We start from the raw sequence: 18,415 nt of genomic DNA, 5'->3' as shown, positions 1-18,415 counted from the left end.
ATTGGCCGACTTTTCGGCATGCCATATTGCAGACATCTTCAATGAAGCCAAGAAGTAGTTAAGATGGATCGTACTTTCAGAATTTCAATGGGCGAGGCCTGTGATTTTACTGTGAAAATTAGTAGTTTATTGTACCTGGACGTACTATTGTAACCAAAATTTGCAAACAGTGTTGGAATATATATTTAAAACAAAGCAAATAAACTGATACAACACGCATTATATTTCTAAAATATTATGCATAATATGCATAATATCATGATTGGCCTTAACTGTTTAATGTTTGCTACCAATTATCTAGTTGCTTTAGGCTTGGGAAGTGATTATTTAAAAAAAAAAATTCCTTTTGGTTACCGCCTACAGGCATAGGTAGATTTCTAAGCACCTTTTTCTTTTGGAAATGTTCTGGAAACTTATATAAACATCTCGTCCATTTTAAAAACTTAATGTACATGACATCTGGTGTGTCCTATATTCCAAAATGATCTATAAAACATGTTCTCATATTCCAGTTAGCGAAAACGTTTAGAATGTTTTTAACACAGCGCATCCTGTATTGAATAGGTTACAAAGTCTTTTATTTTATGCCTACTAAAGTAGTTAGACTTTTTTGACATACAAACGCTATTTTTCATCTCTTGCATCAATACCTAGTCGTATAAAAATTTGCGTTGGACCACGTTTTTAAGATAAAATTTAGATATTTTAAAATAAATTCGATGAATTTGATATTAAAGTAGTTTGAATTTTTTTAATTTTACCCCGGTTTTTATGGTAACAGTTCGTTTCATCAAAAATTGTGGACCAAAGGGTTTTGTAATATTTAGAATTTTTATAATAATTTATAACGGATTTTATATTTATAATAACTATAAACAATTATGATTGTTCTTGTCTTTCTGTATGCGTTACTGAATATTTATTTTTATTCCAACCCCCGGTTTTTTCAACCCCTTGCTCGTCTTATAAAAAATTGTATCAGACCAAAGCTTTAGATAATTTTTAGAAGATTTACAGGTTATTGTTATAGCTTTTATAGTTTACCTAATATGGAAGATCTTTTTCACTTTAACCCTTGTTTACTTCACCCCTTGCAGTAATGGTTGGTCAGAAGGTTGTAGATAATATTTTAAGGTTTCACATTAAATAAGAGCTGATATAATAGTGTGCCTAGTCGGGGAGTTATGAATTTGTTTGTACTTCAACCCTTGTTTTTTCCACCCCTTGCAGTAATGGTTTGTCGTATATAAATGTTTTCGGACCAAAGTTGTAGATGTTTTTAGGTTTTACAATAAATAAGAACTGATTTAATAGTGTACACAGTACACATATTTTGATTTTTTTTATTCTATCTTTTTAAAAAAAAAAACCCTAACAAAAATGGTTTGTCTTAACAAAAATTGGTTCAGACAAAAAGTGTAAATAAATTTATATTTACAAACAATTTGAACGGATTTGATGGTGTGCCTACTAAGGGAGTTGCGAATTTTTTGTCCTACAGCCTTTTTTTTTCCAACCCTTGCAGTTATGGTTGGTTGTATCAAAAATTTATTTTGACAAATGTTTTTTTGGTATTACTCTTACTAGTTATAATATGTTCGATGGAATGATATGTTATTTTCATTATGGTAGTTAACAGCGATTTTTCTGTTCAAAAAATATTCCCCAGCCAGTCGTCTTTTGCCCATTAACGAACTCGACAAAGATTTTTTATTACTTGATTTTATTTATCCTTGTGCAAAATTATGGCAGTTATCGTGTCAATATAAAATTATATATATGTATATATAACACTTTTGAGTTGACTATGGTTTTGGAATGAAAAATTATATAAAAAATTGTCCGAAGTCGCACCATGGTAACGGCTACGATAGGTAGAATTTCTTCGAAATCTACCAAATTGACATGAAGATACTTGGTGAACCGTATAAAAAAATTAGTTTGTGTTTTAAATTATCACCTTCTCAGGACATGCGTAAAACTATGGATGAGCCGATAAATTGAACACAATTAAATAATTATTACCTACTAGAAATATTTTAATTTTAGGAAAATCCAAAGAAAAATAATTCTGGGAGGGAAATCGAACAAACACTGGTATCAGTGTAGGCCTACCTGTAGATTACAAGAATACATTATCTCCGCAGACGCTATCAAGGAAAGTTTTGTATCTGCCACCCGCTACAGTGTTTTCAAAATGTATATCTAGCTTTTACAGAAACCTTTTAGACCCGCAAAGAAATTGTTTGTATTCCATTTTCAAAATAATTCAACAGGCTATGGTTTTCCAGAACTTGAACTACTACTGTGTTGTTTTATTTCCGAATCTTAAGGTTTATAATATGGTTCAGGACACTTATAAGAATAAAATAACGATATTCAGTTTATTCGGCTCATCACAAGTAAAAACTGATAAAATCCTTACATAATGTTTTCTTTGTGTTTTTTTAGACATGTTAAAAAAAAAAAACATGTTAGTCAATCTTACCTATCGCAAGAACCATTCAAATAACATGGAATAGTTTCGCACACCTCATGAGGAATATTCGTAACGTCTTGTGTGTTGCTAAGCATAGTGAGGTACAGACGCGAGCGTGTGTCAAGGGTGTGTGTGTGTCAGCTTTGAATATATATATATATACTGTATAGAAGTCGCCAGCCCAGGTTAACATTTCTAATACGGTTTGAGGTAGTTGGTTAATTCACCGCCGCAATCGCCACCATCTCTAGGGCATCGAATTGTGGTGGTCCCTAGCGGACAAGTGTCCAACTCTTCAAACACCCCTTCCCCCTCCTGTTGAACGACCTTGAGCTGCAGTGAATGATGGATTAGGGGTGCGGGGAATGACAGCGGGCGACAGTGCTGCGCCCTAACGGGTAAATAACAACTAAGGCGATACAGGGCGCTACGGCAGCGCACTGCAGCGGTGAAGTTCCCAAGCTGCTCATTATACGCTTATGAAAAACGTAGAGTAAATCCTATCCACTCGCGACTTTTATACAGTATATATATTCAAAGGTGTCAGCGAGGCGGGATGATAAGCGCGACGCTCGCTGGTGCTTCTAGCGCGGTGTCTCCTCTGGACTGGCGCGCAGTCTTCTCCCAGTGCATATGAGCGGCGACCGTGACATTACATGGCCGAGAAATGAAGATACAAGTGTAATGCAAGTCCCTTAAGTGCTTTCAAGAATCTGTACCGATTGTTTTACGCCTAAAATTTACTCTGAAAACACGCGTTTTAGGCATTTTAACGCTTCTAAAAATACAGTTTAAAAACTTAATCCGAAATTAAAAGTACTTTTCGGTCCTCAGCGAACTCTTAAATGCTATTCGTAAATAGGCCCCACTCGGATATCTTGAGTAGTTTTGAAATCGCGTTGTTTTTTTCCGGAAGCTCTGCGCACCGCGTGTGTGCCCGGGTGGGGCAGGGGCCTTATAGATGTCGCACGACGGCGCGACGTAATTCGCGCGTGTTCGCCAAGTGGCGGGCTGCTGATTGCATCGGCGCTGGGAGATTGTGCGCGGGCAGAACAATGGTTCTCTGCTGTCTCGAGCCAGCCTGACAGCACACACACTTGACTCGGCTTACCGCCGTGGTGGGTGGCTTCTTGTTCTAGTAAACACCTCTAAACACTTGGCGCAACATCTTTTCCGTCCTTTGGCTCTCGCAATCTTCGTTCACTAAGATAAAAAAAATATTGGTTGTCTGTAAAGTCGGTTTACGGACGATAGTTTAACGTGACGACGTCATTGACAAAACATTGATGAAATTATTGCATACTTTTATGAAAAAAAATTGAATCATTTTTATTGAATTATGTATGGATGAATTTTGTATGGATACAAAGGAGTGAAATGAAAGCTACAATTTAATTGATCAGTTTACTTTTATTTGCACTCATTAATTCAAATATGTTTATTACTTTAAAAAAAAGATTTTAACTAGAACTTTTATACATGTTTGCTATTTAACTTCTTCCCATCTGTGTTAATATGTTACGGATAGGACGATGATAGGAAAAGTAGGAAACGAATGGGAGTGTTTTTCAAGTTTAATGTGCCTCGAGAAAGTCAAATCGATGGTGGTTCCAATCGAGTGGAAGAGAGATAGATGCGGCGCAAGCTTAAAATGTGTGTAACGGGACAATGTGCGTAACGGGACACTTTCGTGCGTGCAGCCGGCGTTCATCGATTTATTAGACGTTGTCACGTCAAAAAAAAAACCGATGATACACGATTGGGCGTTTGGCTCTCTCGTCTGTGAAAAGTAGGATTCCCCGTTCTTGTTTAGAATCGGGCGAAGGAAAAACAAAAACAAAAGCATGGCGTCGACGCCGCAGTGCAGCCGGTCGCCATGGCAACAACGTGACGGCCAGGGGTCGGATCAATATCGCTGAGCGCGACGACTTGTGCCAACATGGCCGGACATCCACCGTCTATTTTTATTGTCATGTTTATTTGAGATTTTAATTAAATTATACAATAATTTTTTTTGACGTGACAACGTCTAATAAATCGATGAACGCCGGCTGCACGCACGAAAAAGTGTCCCGTTACGCACATTGTCCCGTTACGCTCATTGTACGCTTGCGCCGCAGCTCTCTCTCTTCCACTCGATTGGAACAACCGTCGATTTGACTTTTTCGAGGCACATTAAACTTGAAAAACACTCCCATTCGTTTCATACTTTTCCTGTCATCGTCCTATCCTTAACAGAATAAACACAGATTGGAAGAAGTTAAATAGCAAACATGTATAAAAGTTACAGTTAAAATGATCCCTTCGTTAAAGTAATAAACATATTGAATTAATGAGTGCAAATAAAAGTAAATTTATCAAATAAATTGTAGATTTCATTTCACTCTTTCTTTGTATCCATACAAAATAGTGATAATTCAATAAAAATGATTCAATTTTATTCATAAAATTATGCAATCATTTCATCAATGTTTTGTTATGACATTGTCACGTTAAACTATCGTCCGTAAACCGACTTTACAGTCAACCAATTTTGTTCTCGTCGGCGAAGTAGCAAGGGACTGCTGGAATTCCCGTGTAACCAAACAAATTTGTATAGTGTAACCATGTATAATAATAATAAAAAAACTTTGAAATTTGAATTTGACTCGTGCAAGATGGCCAGACATTCCCGTCGAGTGTATGATAATGGACAAAATTTGGCACCTCCAGAATTTCATTTTAGAAGCGGATTTTGCTTTGTAGGCAATTGTTTTCAAGGAGAAATAGTGTTTTACGTCTATTTTTTTTATGTTGCAGCCAAACAGTGAACTAAGGGAACTACCACAATCCCAAAATTTCGGTATGTAACGGAATTTATGAAGTTGGTAATCCTCCCCTCTCATAGCTACCATCTGAATGGTTGAGCTTCCTTGCCAGTTTTGGACATTTGATGTGACTACACATGTTAACTCAACTCGCAAAACATGTACGCATATGTTGCCCAACTTTTCAAAGCGAACATGCACTCCCTCCTGTAATTTTTGAAGCATCCAATACTTCCTTCGGAAGCACATAACTTTGGTTTCAATTAAATAATCGTTGTTCCTGGCGTCAGTAAGTAATACTCGTCTCTCGCTCGCACAAGTCTGTGACGCAACATAATAATTTGGTGTCTATTCTGCTCATGAGTTAGCTCTTCGTGGTATACTAAAGAAAGATACCAACTGTTACGAAGTTACGTTTAGAAATTCTTTCAACACACGGCCATGCACTCCTGTTTGTGTCTTAACAAATAACGTTTGCGTTAGTCTCCTTGATATGCACCCGTCTGATTTGATGCAAATGTTGGTAATGTTTATTGTTTTCCCGATAACTAGCACACGCTACATACAATACAAATTTCCACAGGTTTTAATCGCGCAATGATGGTGAAACTTGTGTTAAGGTATTAAGAAGTACTTAGAATTCCGGTGCATCCACGTATCCAACATGATGTAGCCTAAGTTTAACACATTTTCCCAAAAAAAAAAAAAAAAATTCCAAAAAGCTGCCGTTATGATGGGCTACCATGCACATGTACAGCTTACTTTCCTATTTTTCTTTTTTTAGTGGTTGATTTTGTGTTTTGTTCATATCCAGTGATCTCATTGTCTAATAGGCAAAAATGCTAACTCAACCAAACCAAAATGCTTTAAAATGTGCGTCGTGTAAGTCTCATCTTTTCAGATTAAGGCTCTTTTGCTCTTACATTATCCATTTCCATTAACACCCCCTGAATTTCTTGCACTATTTTTTTATATAAGATATAGAATTATGACTACAATTTTTCTTTCAACCGAGAGTTAAGTTTTACACATGTAAAAAAATTAAGTTATGGATTCGCGTCACCGACATGCTAGTGACGTGTTGCGCCAGACTGGCGACGTACATGTATACGCATATATACACTAATAAATTGTATATACTCGACTGTGTCATGTGCGTGTCGGACTCTTTTTTGGATGGGTAAAATCTTGTTGAGTACGCATCACCGACATGCTGTAGTAGCAGTAAGTGAAGTTAATTTGACCACGTGAATACATGACCTTAGTCTGACATCACTGGTAAGTCATAGCTAGGTAATTAATTTTTACGTAATTTCTCACATACCACTGACATCTGTTGACTAAATAATTTATGTAAGAATAAATTATATCATGCTGACATTGTACTGATGTAATACCAAAATCATTTTCTTACGTACATTTGACGTATAAATGATGTCATATTACACACTTAAAAACAAAGTTTTCACTTCTGTTGACAGTCCTCATGACTGGCTATTTTTTTTGACGTGACAACGTCTAATAAATCGATGAACGCCGGCTGCACGCACGAAAAAGTGTCCCGTTACGCACATTGTTCCGTTACGCTTTATCCCGTTATGCTAATTGTCCCGTTATGCTCATTGTTCCGTTACGCTGTGTTCCGTTACGCTGTCGGCGAGTGCAGTAATAATAGGTTATGTTACAATTGACTAAAAAATTATGGTGATTCATATAATTGATGATAGATATTTGATTACATTTTATTTCTATGAAAACTTGTTCATAATTATATTTAAACTTTATAGCTAAACGCCTGTTTTTAAAATTAATTACAGGTCATCTACACGTGAACTGTTTCGTCGACTGTTTATAAAGTGAAGTGAAAAGTTAATGTGGTTTGCATTGCTTATTACAACAACAATTTCGGCAATAAAGGTTAATTATTCTTACATTTTAAAAATCTGATTACTAGTATAATTTCAAGTATTTATTATTTTATTATTAAAATTAAAAATGATTCAATTTTATTCATAAAAGTATGCAATCATTTCATCAATGTTTTGTTATGACGTTGTCACGTTAAAATATCGTCCATAAACCAACTTTACAGACAACCAATTTTTTGTTCAAAATTAAGTTTTTTTTACCTAGGTAATGTTGTTATAATGTTAAACAGATGATCCAAGATCATATTTCCGTCCAAATGACTAAAGCTATAGGATTTTAAATTACTTGCGTGAATTTTAAGGCACTCTACATATGCCCCATGCTCGGCGGACTCTCGAAGCAGCGAGGAGTGGTTAATGGACTAGCCAGCTGGTCAAACACGGCGTGACCTTGGCAGGGGTTTTATTGGCGAGGAGGGGGAGGGTTCGACACCTGCAGTCGTCATGACGCATCATCGCAGAACAAGGAGGGAAATAAACAAGTGCGACTCTTACATTGGAAACGTGTCGCTATCTGTTGGGCGGGCCCGTAACTACCAGCAAATAAAAAATCGGAATAGACCCCCAGGGGGTCCGCCCCGCCAAAAATTCGCTCAACTTTGAGTCTGCAAGTGTTACAATCGATCAGTGGAGGAAAACAGATGATACATATTTACAAGAAACAATACATGATACATTTACACTTCACTTGGCCCCTCCCAACAATTTGAGTCCTTGGGGGCCGGTTATTTTTTGTATGGTGATGGATTAATTATTTACAAGATTGGTGAGGATGGTGATGAGGTGGTGGTGGTGATGGTGTGGCCAGGCCCGTTTGGCTCGGGTCCGGTCTGTACGGACGGCTTTTGAATGATGTATCGGTGGGGTGTTCATGGTAGAGATGGGGGAGTACCATGGATTATTCGTCCCGCAGCGCTGTCTCGTAGAGGTGCTGGTCCCCTGGGTTAGCTGCCGGCCCCGCCCACTGGGATGATGTCCTCTTCGTCCTCGGAGTCCTCCGTTTCGAGGTGGTCAGTTGTGAAGAGGGGTCTTCTGGGGTGTGGTGAGTCAGGGAAGGGGGGATCGGCAATGAGTCTGATGAGGGGGTTGTGACTGTGGGAACATTTCTGGAGGAATTTCTTTGTTATTTTGGTGATGTCATGGATTTGGGGGAGTCGGGTATGCTGTAGGATTTGTTGACGTGAGGTGGCCCGGGGGGAGTCCAAGGATGAGTCTGGTGCCGAGGAAATAAGTTCTGGTGGGTCGGAGGTTGAAGAGGGATGAGTGAGACCAAGTGGAGCAGGCGTACGTGAGGTGTGACATGATGTGGGTGCGTTAAACGGTGATTCTGTTTTGGAGGGAGGTTCCTGAGGTAGCCCGGAGGACTAGGACGATATGCCCCATGACTGCCCTGGTTTTGGTGCGGATGTTGTCGAGGTGTGGGAGGAATGTGAAGGATGCGTATAGTGACGCCCAGGTATCGGATTGTGTGTGACCAAGGGATGGTGTGCTGGTTGATTCTGGGGGGGGGGGGGGGGGGGTGGTCTAGGTGTGGGTGGTAACGGGAGAAGATAGCTTTTTTTTTCTGTGTGGTTCAGTCCGATGCAGTGTGCTAGGAATTGGGTGTTTAGGGACGTGAGTCCTCGGCAAAGGCGATCCCTGAGCAGCTGCTCGGAGACGGAGGAAGCGATGAGGCAGGTATCGTCAGCGTACTGAACGAGGTAGGTGCCAGGTGGAGGGGTGAGATCTGCAATGTGGAGGGTGAACTGGATGGGGCTCAGGATGGCACCCTGAGGGACACCAGCCTGGATGGGTCGGGGGGCAGAGAGGTTGTTCTCCACTCTCACCTGGAAAGAGCGGTCCTCCAGGAAAGAGCAGAGAAGGCGGGTCAGGTGTGGTGGGATTGCGGTAGCAGATATGCGGTGGATGAGTTGAGCGTGTGGGACAGTCGAAGGCTCGTGCAAGGTCGAGGAGCACCATGCCCGTGTGTTGCCACCGGGAGAAGCCCTGCACCACCAGCAGTTCCACCCGGGCGATGGCGTGGGAGGTGGAGTGGTGGGGTCGAAAGCCGAACTGGTGGTTAGGGTGAAGGTTGTGGGTAGATATGACAGGAAGGAGGCGTTGTAGGCTGGCCCTCTCCGCGACCTTGGATAGGATTGGGAGGAGGGAGATTGGTCTGTAAGATGAGGGGAGGGTCGGTGGTTTACCAGGTTTGGGGATGGGGCAGACAATGGCTGTCTTCCAAGAGGAGGGGAAGTGGCAGTGGATGAACATGGCATTGATGAGCTTGGTGAGGAAGACGATGGCTTTCCGGGGTAGGTGGCGTAGGATTGGGGTGGGGATTGAGTCTGAGCTGGGGGCTGCAGAGAGGCGGAAGAGGTATGATTTTAGGAGTTCCCGGGGGGTAACCAGTGGGATGGTAGTGGTGTCGGGGAGAGTTTGGAGAGTGACGTGGTGGGAGGAGGCCTCGTCGTCAGGACAGGGAGTTGAAATTATACTAGTAATCAGATTTTTAAAATGCAAGAATAATTAACCTTTATTGCCGCAATTGTTGTTGTAATAAGCAATTAAAACCACATTAACTTTACACTTCACATTATAAACAGTCGAGTGGAAGAGAGATAAATGCGGCGCAAGCGTACAATGAGCGTAACGGGACACAGCGTAACGGAACAATGTGCGCAATGGGACACTTTTTCGTGCGTGCAGCCGGCGTTCATCGATTTATTAGACGTCACGTCAAAAAAAAAAGTAACTTTCCTCACAAAAATTCAACTCTACATCACCGTGTAAGCGAAATGTTGTCCCCCCACTTCCCGATATCCCACTTTGCTGTTAGTAACTGTGAATTCTGAGCCCAAGTACGATAAATTAGTGTTTTCCAGGATTGCAAATTTATGTCTACGGATTGGACGTATTTTCGATGTTTTGAGAATATGAAATGTGTTTAAAACAGGTTTTTTTTTTATGTAGGTTATGGTTTGCTTTAACGTCTCCTGTTTTTAAATGTTGTAAATTATTTTTCCAGGATAAGAGAAATATGTCGGAGTATAAGCCCACTAACTAACTTGTTGCCTCGACGGTGCCGAGTTGTCTAAAGAGTCTCTGAACTGTCGCAGCTCCACTGCTGCGGGAACCACGCCTACACGGACTGGCGGAGCTCACCCCTGGGCAAGGTGCCGCCATCTTGCTGCCAGAACGACACCAGCTGCGACACGTCCAACCCCCAGGAGATCTACTCCAGGGTATGCATGATGCTTGCTCAACTACCAGAGTTCACACGCAGCACATGTGTAGTTACCGTGTACAGAGCTGTCCTGGAGCCCTGTTATGTGGAATGCCATTTCGACATTATTCACACGCATGGTTGTTGGTCCGATTTGTAGTGTTTCTAACTGGCTAAGGGAAAGACTCTAAGGCCGGCTTGCACAGTCGTGACTTGAGACGGAGTGGAGTATGCTTCCATTTGATTAACCTGCCAAGTTTTTGATCGAACTTCACTCGCCTGACTGCAAGCGGCCCGAAGTCTTATAAATGTCCTGCCATTTGACCTAAAGTTTTGACAAGCATTTTAATTAATCCTGTATTTCAAAATTTAAAAACAGTACTCGTAATCAAATATATTTTGTAACATGGATACTGTATATATGAAAAAAAAAATCCACCCTACTTTGAACTGTTGTAGGCGTACTATTGCAGAAAGCTCTAAAGTTATCGTAGCAAAATACCATGGAATTTTCAACTTAATTCCTAGTTGCTAGTATTTGTGTCGGGTTCATTTTTACTCCTAAAAATGAGTCAATTTTACTGATAAGCGCAGCACTCACAAACTCTGCTGTAGACGATTTGCTTTTAAGGTGAACCTCAACGTGCATTGTTGTGACTTGACTCAATAGGAAAACTAATAGTTAACTTCGAAGTTTATTCTTGTAATTTTTTACTGTCAAAAGCAACCGGTATTGCCGAAAACCCATCTAGAATTCTGCACACACCCCTTCATCCCTCACCCCATCATTCATATCCCCCCCTGCTACCCTATACCAATCCACGCCGCTACCCTCACCACTCCCTCGCTGCTACCCTACACCCCTCCCCCACTCCATCTTACCATCCCTCCCCGCCTCCACCTTACCACCCCTACCCCGCATCCAACTTACCGCCCCACTCCCACCTGGGACTCGCCTGCGCGCAGCCGAAGGGAGCGGTTGTGCCGAGGAGCAGCCCAGCCGGATTAGGAGAGCCTGACCTGCGCGAAGCTGCCTTGAAGAGAGGAAAGAGGACGCCAAGCCTGTGCTAGCACTTCTGTGCTACACAGCCCGACTACACGACTTCGGAGAGAGAAGCTGGAGTGACATACGGACAAAGACTACAGCGCCCAACAAGCACTGTCGACACCCAGGGTGCAGCACCCTTTGGCCTAGCCGCGACCCTGGCTAACTAGCCCCAGGGAAGCGGTCAGTGGGTGCTTCAGTGCATATAGGCTGTGACGCGACACACATACGACTAGCGATGGACAGTGAGGCTGCGATAAGCGCGCCCCTTCCGGGCTTCGAGAACGACGCAAATTTTGAGGCTCCGTCAGAGCCGACCACGTCAAGCGCCCCGTTTGAGCTCGTCAGAGGTAGGCGAGTGAAACGCCTGCATCGGGATGCAGACAGCGACAGCGAGGAATGCGCTGCCCCCCCTCCCGCCCAGACACCGGCCCAGGCGACCGCGCCAGGTACAGGAGCGCCCACCACACGCGCCCCACGCATTAAGCCTTTGTTCGTCTTCCTGGACAAGGGCCATCAATACCCGCAGGTATACAGCGTCCTAAAGGCAGCTCTGGCAGAGAAGTTTACCTGCCAGAACCGCGGCCGCGACCAAATCCAGGTCAACCCAGCATCAATAACGGACTACGTCCGCGCGACCAAGGCCCTTCAGGCAATAGGGGCCCAACACTCCGTCCTCCTTCAGAAGGACGAAGTGCCGAACAAATTTGTACTCCGGGGAGTTCACCACGATATTCCCAACGACTTCATCGTTGCGGAATTCGCCGCGCAAAACCTGCCAGTGCAGAACCACTGGTTTCTCACCAGCCGACAGCGCAACTCAAAGTGCGACGCCCTCGTCATTGAGGTGCCACAGGCCTTCGACAAGGCACGCGTATACGGACTGACGGAGTTCGCCGGCCTACGTATAAGGGTAGACGACTTCAAGCGCCCTTCAGGCCCGAGCCAGTGCAGCAAATGCCAGCGCTTCGGGCATTCTGGCAGAGGCTGCCACGCCAACGTAGTGTGCAGGTGGTGCAGCGGCGACCACAGCGCAATTAACTGCCCCCACGCCGGTAAAGACACCGCCGAGAAGAAGTGCGCACACTGCGGCGAGCCCCACTGCGCGAATTACCGCGGCTGCCGCGAATACAAGCGCGAGACCCGCCGTCACTTACCGCCCCAGGCTCGCAAGGAACGCGAGCAACAATCTCGCCGCGACATGCGCGCCAATCAGCGCGCAGCTGAGCAGTCCGCGCCCCAGCAGGCCGGCCCTTCAGGCCACCAGGGCCCGCCTAGGCCCAACCACTGGGACCAGCGGGCACACCAGAACAACCTGGGCCAGTACATGCCTCAGGCGTTACAAAACCGCTACGCGCCCCTCCAACAACACTGCGAACCCAGCTACCAGGACGATTTGAATTTCCCGGCGCTGGCTAACAACCCGCGCCCCCGCAACCAGAGGCAGCCGAAAAAGAATTGGACTGGCCACAAAAATGGCCAGGGCAAACCCCAGCAGCCAGCCCAGGACAAGCTGCTGGCAAGCAAGACTGCCACAACACCAGCGCCTATTGTAGCGCCGCGCCAGGAAACTGCGGCTCCAGTCGTGGAGACGATGGTAGTTGATGCGACGCCGATGCCGCCAACTGCCCCGCCCGCACCCACAGCACAAAGCCCCGCAGAGCCGGCTGTTTTCCAGAAAATCCTGGAAAGCAACCACACACTCATGACCGACCCGAAATTGGCAGCATCCATCGGCCCTCTATGCGAACTCCTCGCGGTATGGTGCGACCCTAGCTTTGACCTACCCAAAAAAGTCCAAGCTACGCTGGGCTTTGTTCAGGGATTGAATACCATACTCAATGGTAGCAACTAATCCAGTCCCGAGTTGCTTAACAACCTCGACCAATAGTATTAAGGTCCACTCCCTTCTTTTCTGGAATGCACGCGGAATTAAAAATAAATTACCGGAGTTTATAAACCACCTGGAAAAATACAAAATTAAAATCGCGGCTATAAACGAGACACACAACCGATAGATCGCCTAACGATACTAAATTACGTAATATATAGGCGCGATAGAAACAACAGAGGCGGCGGGGTAGCCCTAGCAGTTCATAACAGTATATTAAGCACTCAGTATGCCAACTCCCCGACTTTCATAACCTTGAAGCTGTTGGAATTAATATCTCAATAAACCAACAACAACTTAAAATCATTTCTATGTACGCCCCACCCGGTAGGTCCCTCTGCCAGGACGATCTCAACGCCCTGTACGGAGCAGCCCCGAGCTTCTTGGCAGTAGGCGATATAAATGCCAAACATACACAGTGGAACTGCAGACGCACCACAGCAAATGGTAGGCTACTGTTTGCTGACCAACAGAACAAAAACTACCACGTGCATGCTCCCACAGAGCCCACTCACGACCCAAATAGCATTAATTGCTTGCCAGATATTCTAGATATCGCCATAAACAAGCGTGTCAACACGGGATTCGAACTCGAGGTTGTCCGCGCCCTTTCCTCAGATCATTTCCCTGTTCACCTAATTTTCGATGACGCGAACACAGACTCAAACCCGCCACGGAAGTATAGAGATTATAAAAACGCGGATTGGCGCGGGTTTAAAAATTACGTGACCACAAACCTTCAGGATGTGGCCGAACTCACTATAGAAAATAGCATTAATCTTGAAACTGCGATAACTGAGTTCACAGTGAAAATCCAGGCCGGTATAGACGCGTGCATCCCAGAAAAGGAAGTTAAGTTAGCACATGACGAGCTGCCAGCTTACATCAGCGATCTTATATCGCTAAAAAACAGATTACGCCGTGAATACACTCGGCGGCACACACAAGCCACAAAACGCCGGATAAATGAAATCCAAACAGTCATTTCCGACGAAATTTCCCTCTGGCGCAGCAGCCAATGGGAAACAAAGATCTCGCAACTCAAGATCCTGGACGGGAGTGCCTGGGCCATGACGAAGCGACTCTTAAATAAAACGGATAAAATCCCTCCCCTTCAAACAAACAACGGCATAGTTTTTCAGCCCCAAGACAAGGCACAAGCTTTCGCTAATGTCTTAGAAAACGCCTTCCAGCCCAACATGGAACCCTGCGATAGGCCGTTCACAGTGCAGATTTACCGCGAACTACGCGCTAAACTGCACCAGCCCACAGTCTCCGAGCCCCTATTAACACAGGCCCAGGAAATTAAGCGAGCTATCAAGCAAATGAAGCCGCGTAAAGCACCAGGCAACGACCGCATCCAGGCAGTCGTCCTAAAACAGCTCCCCGACGAAGCACTAGAATATTTAGCTGAATGCATAAACGCAATGCTCAGACTACATATTTTCCCTACCCAGTGGAAACAAGCACAAGTAATTGTTTTCCACAAGCCAGGGAAAGACAAAACCCTGCCTCAGAATTACAGGCCAATAAGCCTACTAAGCACTGTGTCGAAAGTCGCGGAAAAAATCCTACTATCCAGGCTTAACAAACACATACACGATCACAACTTACTGCCGGACGAGCAATTCGGTTTCCGAAGTACCCATTCGACAGTACATCAATTAGTTCGTCTCACAGAAGAGATCACTAGCGCATTTAACGCTCAAAACTATGTAGTTGCGACGTTTTTAGACGTAGAAAAAGCCTTCGACAGGGTATTTCATGCGGGGCTGATCTACAAATTATTTCAAACTAATTTCCCCGACTGCTATATTAAACTAGTCGCGTCCTACCTCGCAGACAGAACCTTCAGAGTGTCAACTGAAGGAGCTCTGTCTGATATTAAACAAATAAGAGCTGGCGTACCACAAGGCAGTATTCTTGGCCCTGTCCTATTCAACATATATACATATGACTTACCACGCCCTGAACACCGCCTAGTAAAGATAGGTTGCTATGCAGATGATACTATACTTTACAGTAGATCATATAACCTCCAGCTGGCCACGGCCAGACTCCAGGATGCATTAGCTGTGTACCAGCAATGGTGCACATCCTGGCGAATAAAAGTAAACACAGCTAAGTCAGAGGCTATTGTGTTTACCCGCAAAAACCTTCCGCCTGTAGAACGCAGGCCACCCATACATTTGTTCAACGAACAAATCCCTCACAAGGACGTAGTAAAATACCTAGGCGTACACATGGACAGGAAACTGCTCTGGCGCCATCATATTGACGCCAAGCGGGCTCAAGCCCATGCTAGAATGAGCTCACTATATCCAGTCATGAGTAGGCGATGTGGAGGCACAGTAAAAAATGGTCTGCTGCTCTACAAAGCACTCATTCGCCCCATAATTACGTACGCAGCCCCAGTATGGGCAACTGCTGCGAAATCGCACTTAATAAAGCTACAACGAGTACAAAACAAATGTATTCGGGCAGTTACAGACGCCCCAGTGTATTGTGCTGTAGCAGCCTTGCATCGTGAAACAAAGTCGGAAACCTTACAAGACTTCTACATCAGAACTACACAAACTTTTTACGATAAATGCGCAAATAGTTTAAATCCACATATTTCTACATTAGGAAATTATGATCCAGACATTAACGAGAAATATAAACGCCCAAAATCTATCCTGTCACACCGCCCGCCGTAGACGCGGACGCGGCGGGACTGCTCTCTGATTGGCCGGCAGCCCGCGGACCAATCAGCGCGCCCCCTCCCCCTGCTCCGAGCGTGAGAACACGCGCGCGGAGCGTACGCACACAAGCTGGCAGCTCACGTACATTAAGTTAATACTAAGTTAAGTTAATATTAGGCCCCAATTATATATAAGCACACATCATCCCACTACACACTGCACAACACAAACTATCAGGCGAATCAAATAGTCGTGCTTTGGCCCAGCGGGGCCCTAATGGAATAAGTAAATTATCCTTCGAAGATTAATAGCGTAGATGCTAGGCTAGAGTCTTTCAATGACAGAAGGTGGCAATTTCTCTAACTGACCGACTGCCTTTTGCTGGCAACAGGTCGACCTGAAGCTATGTCACCATTCTGGAGTCTGGCTCGATGCCCTGCTCGCGACCGCAGCTCACACAGCGTAGTACTGCAGCTAGGACTTTTCAATGACAGATGGTGGCAATTTCTCTAACTGACCGACAGCCTTTTACTGGCGACAGGTCGACCTGAAGCTATGTCACCACTCTGGAGTCTAGTCCGACGCCACAGTTCGCGACCGCCCCACTTACACGATCATATTACACAGCCACAATGAGTGCTAACTGGCAGCACGACGGGAAACGGCATAAGCCGCCCCCAAAATGACCAGACCTGACCAAACCAATGCAGACTAAAAGTCCAAGTGCCCCACCCCTTGCATAGTAGAACTTCTACCACGCCCCACTCTTCTTCCAGGACCATCCTTCTATTCCTGTAATCCACCTGCTTGTAATAATGCATGACCTTTGCATCCCGCATGTATGTGCCCAGGGTTTTCCCTCTGTCTATGGAGGTTATACCTGGGCCCAACTTATCTAGTTTTAGTCTAGAATTAAGAGTGAGGGGAGTTAGTCATGGCGAAAACGTCTGCCATGGCTGGCCAATCCCCTCCTAGCACATGATGCACGTGACCTTTTCTGCATGGTTAAAAACCCGCATGTTTAGAGCGTATAGGGCTTGCCCTGAGACACACTTAGTCTTCCCTACCTAGACCCCTCCCTTACACACTTAGTTTTAACTTAGGTTAGGAAAAAAAAAAAACACTCCCACCTCCACCCTACCATCCCTCCGTCGCCCCCACCCTAACATCCCTCCCCTGCCTCCACCTTACCATCCCTCCCTGCCTCCACATTACATTCCCTCCCTGCCTCCACCTTACCATCCCTCTGTGGCTTCTACCCTACCATCCCTCTGTCGCCCCCACCTTACCATCCCTCTGTCGCCCCCACCTTACCATCCCTCTGTCGCCCCCACCTTACCATCCCTTCTATTTATTATATATCTATATCTGCCCGTGCATTTATCTCGAAGCATAATATTTATTTAATATTTTGTAAACTTGATATGCAACTGCCATTTGTTATGTTTCCGTGCGTTTTGGAAGCAGCAGACGCGGTAGTGGAATGTTCTGGATGAACCGTCTCCTGTGCCGTTGCATTGCTTGTCGCAGTATGACTGACCTGCCCTGGTGTGACCGCAGGGCTGCTACGACGTGGTGGTGGACTTCCTGAACGGCAACATCGGGCTGGTGGCCGGCTCGGCGCTGGGGTTCGCCTTCTTCCCGCTGCTGGGGCTGGCGCTGTCGTGCTGCCTCGCCAAGAACATCAACAAGGCCAAGTACGAGCAGATGGCCTGAGGGCGGGCCCGCCCGGTGTCTGCGCCGCCCGAGGACCTGTATTGCAGCCCGCCGCGCCCCGACTAGCCCTCCACTCTCTCCACTCTCTCCACTCCTTTTTGTTTGTAGCTGACACCGTGATCCATTATACAGTCATTCATTTCAGTTCCTCCATTGACCACAACCTTTGAATGTATACAGGGGTGTAGCCAGGGGGGGGAGGTTGTTTAGGGGTTCAAACCCCAACCCCTCCCCCCCCCCTTAGCACCAAATCTTTAATTTCTTATTCATCACTCAAACAAATTTCATATAGTGATTAATAAAATTTTTACCATTACAATATTTAAATTTAACTACCGAAAACTGCTAAAATAGCACTATTTTACACCTTAAAAACCAAATTTTCTTGGGGGAGGACCCCTGGACCCCCCCCCCCCCCCCCCATACACAAATCCTGGCTACGCCTCTGAATATATATATATACTGTATAGAAGTCGCGAGTGGATAGGATTTACTCTACGTTTTTCAGGAGCGTACGATGAGCAGCTTGGGAACTTCACCGCTGCAGGGCGCTGCCGTAACGCCCTGTATCGTCTTAGGTTGTTGTTTGCACGTTAGAGCGCAGCACTGTCGCCCGTTGTCATTCCCCCCCCTCCCGCACCCGCACCCCTCCCAATTCAA

The 18,415-nt window shown here is 44.9% G+C and overlaps 1 protein-coding gene across 1 annotated transcript in view; it reads left to right on the top strand.

Annotated features, from left to right (window-relative positions):
* Positions 1–18,173, top strand: part of LOC134540981 (tetraspanin-7-like) — a 56,335-nt gene extending 38,162 nt beyond the window's left edge. The window contains exons 4-5 of the mRNA XM_063384088.1: positions 10,313–10,438; positions 17,600–18,173. Coding sequence (XP_063240158.1) covers positions 10,313–10,438; positions 17,600–17,755 — 282 coding nt within the window. The 3' untranslated portion in view covers positions 17,756–18,173. The remainder of the gene's footprint in view (positions 1–10,312; positions 10,439–17,599) is intronic.
* Positions 18,174–18,415: the final 242 nt, after the last annotated feature.

This window comes from Bacillus rossius, chromosome 17 (genome assembly GCF_032445375.1).
Source record: "Bacillus rossius redtenbacheri isolate Brsri chromosome 17, Brsri_v3, whole genome shotgun sequence".
NCBI lineage: Eukaryota > Metazoa > Arthropoda > Insecta > Phasmatodea > Bacillidae > Bacillus > Bacillus rossius.
The sequence above is the reverse complement of the archived record's forward strand: the minus strand, read 5'-3'. Positions and strand labels throughout refer to the sequence as shown.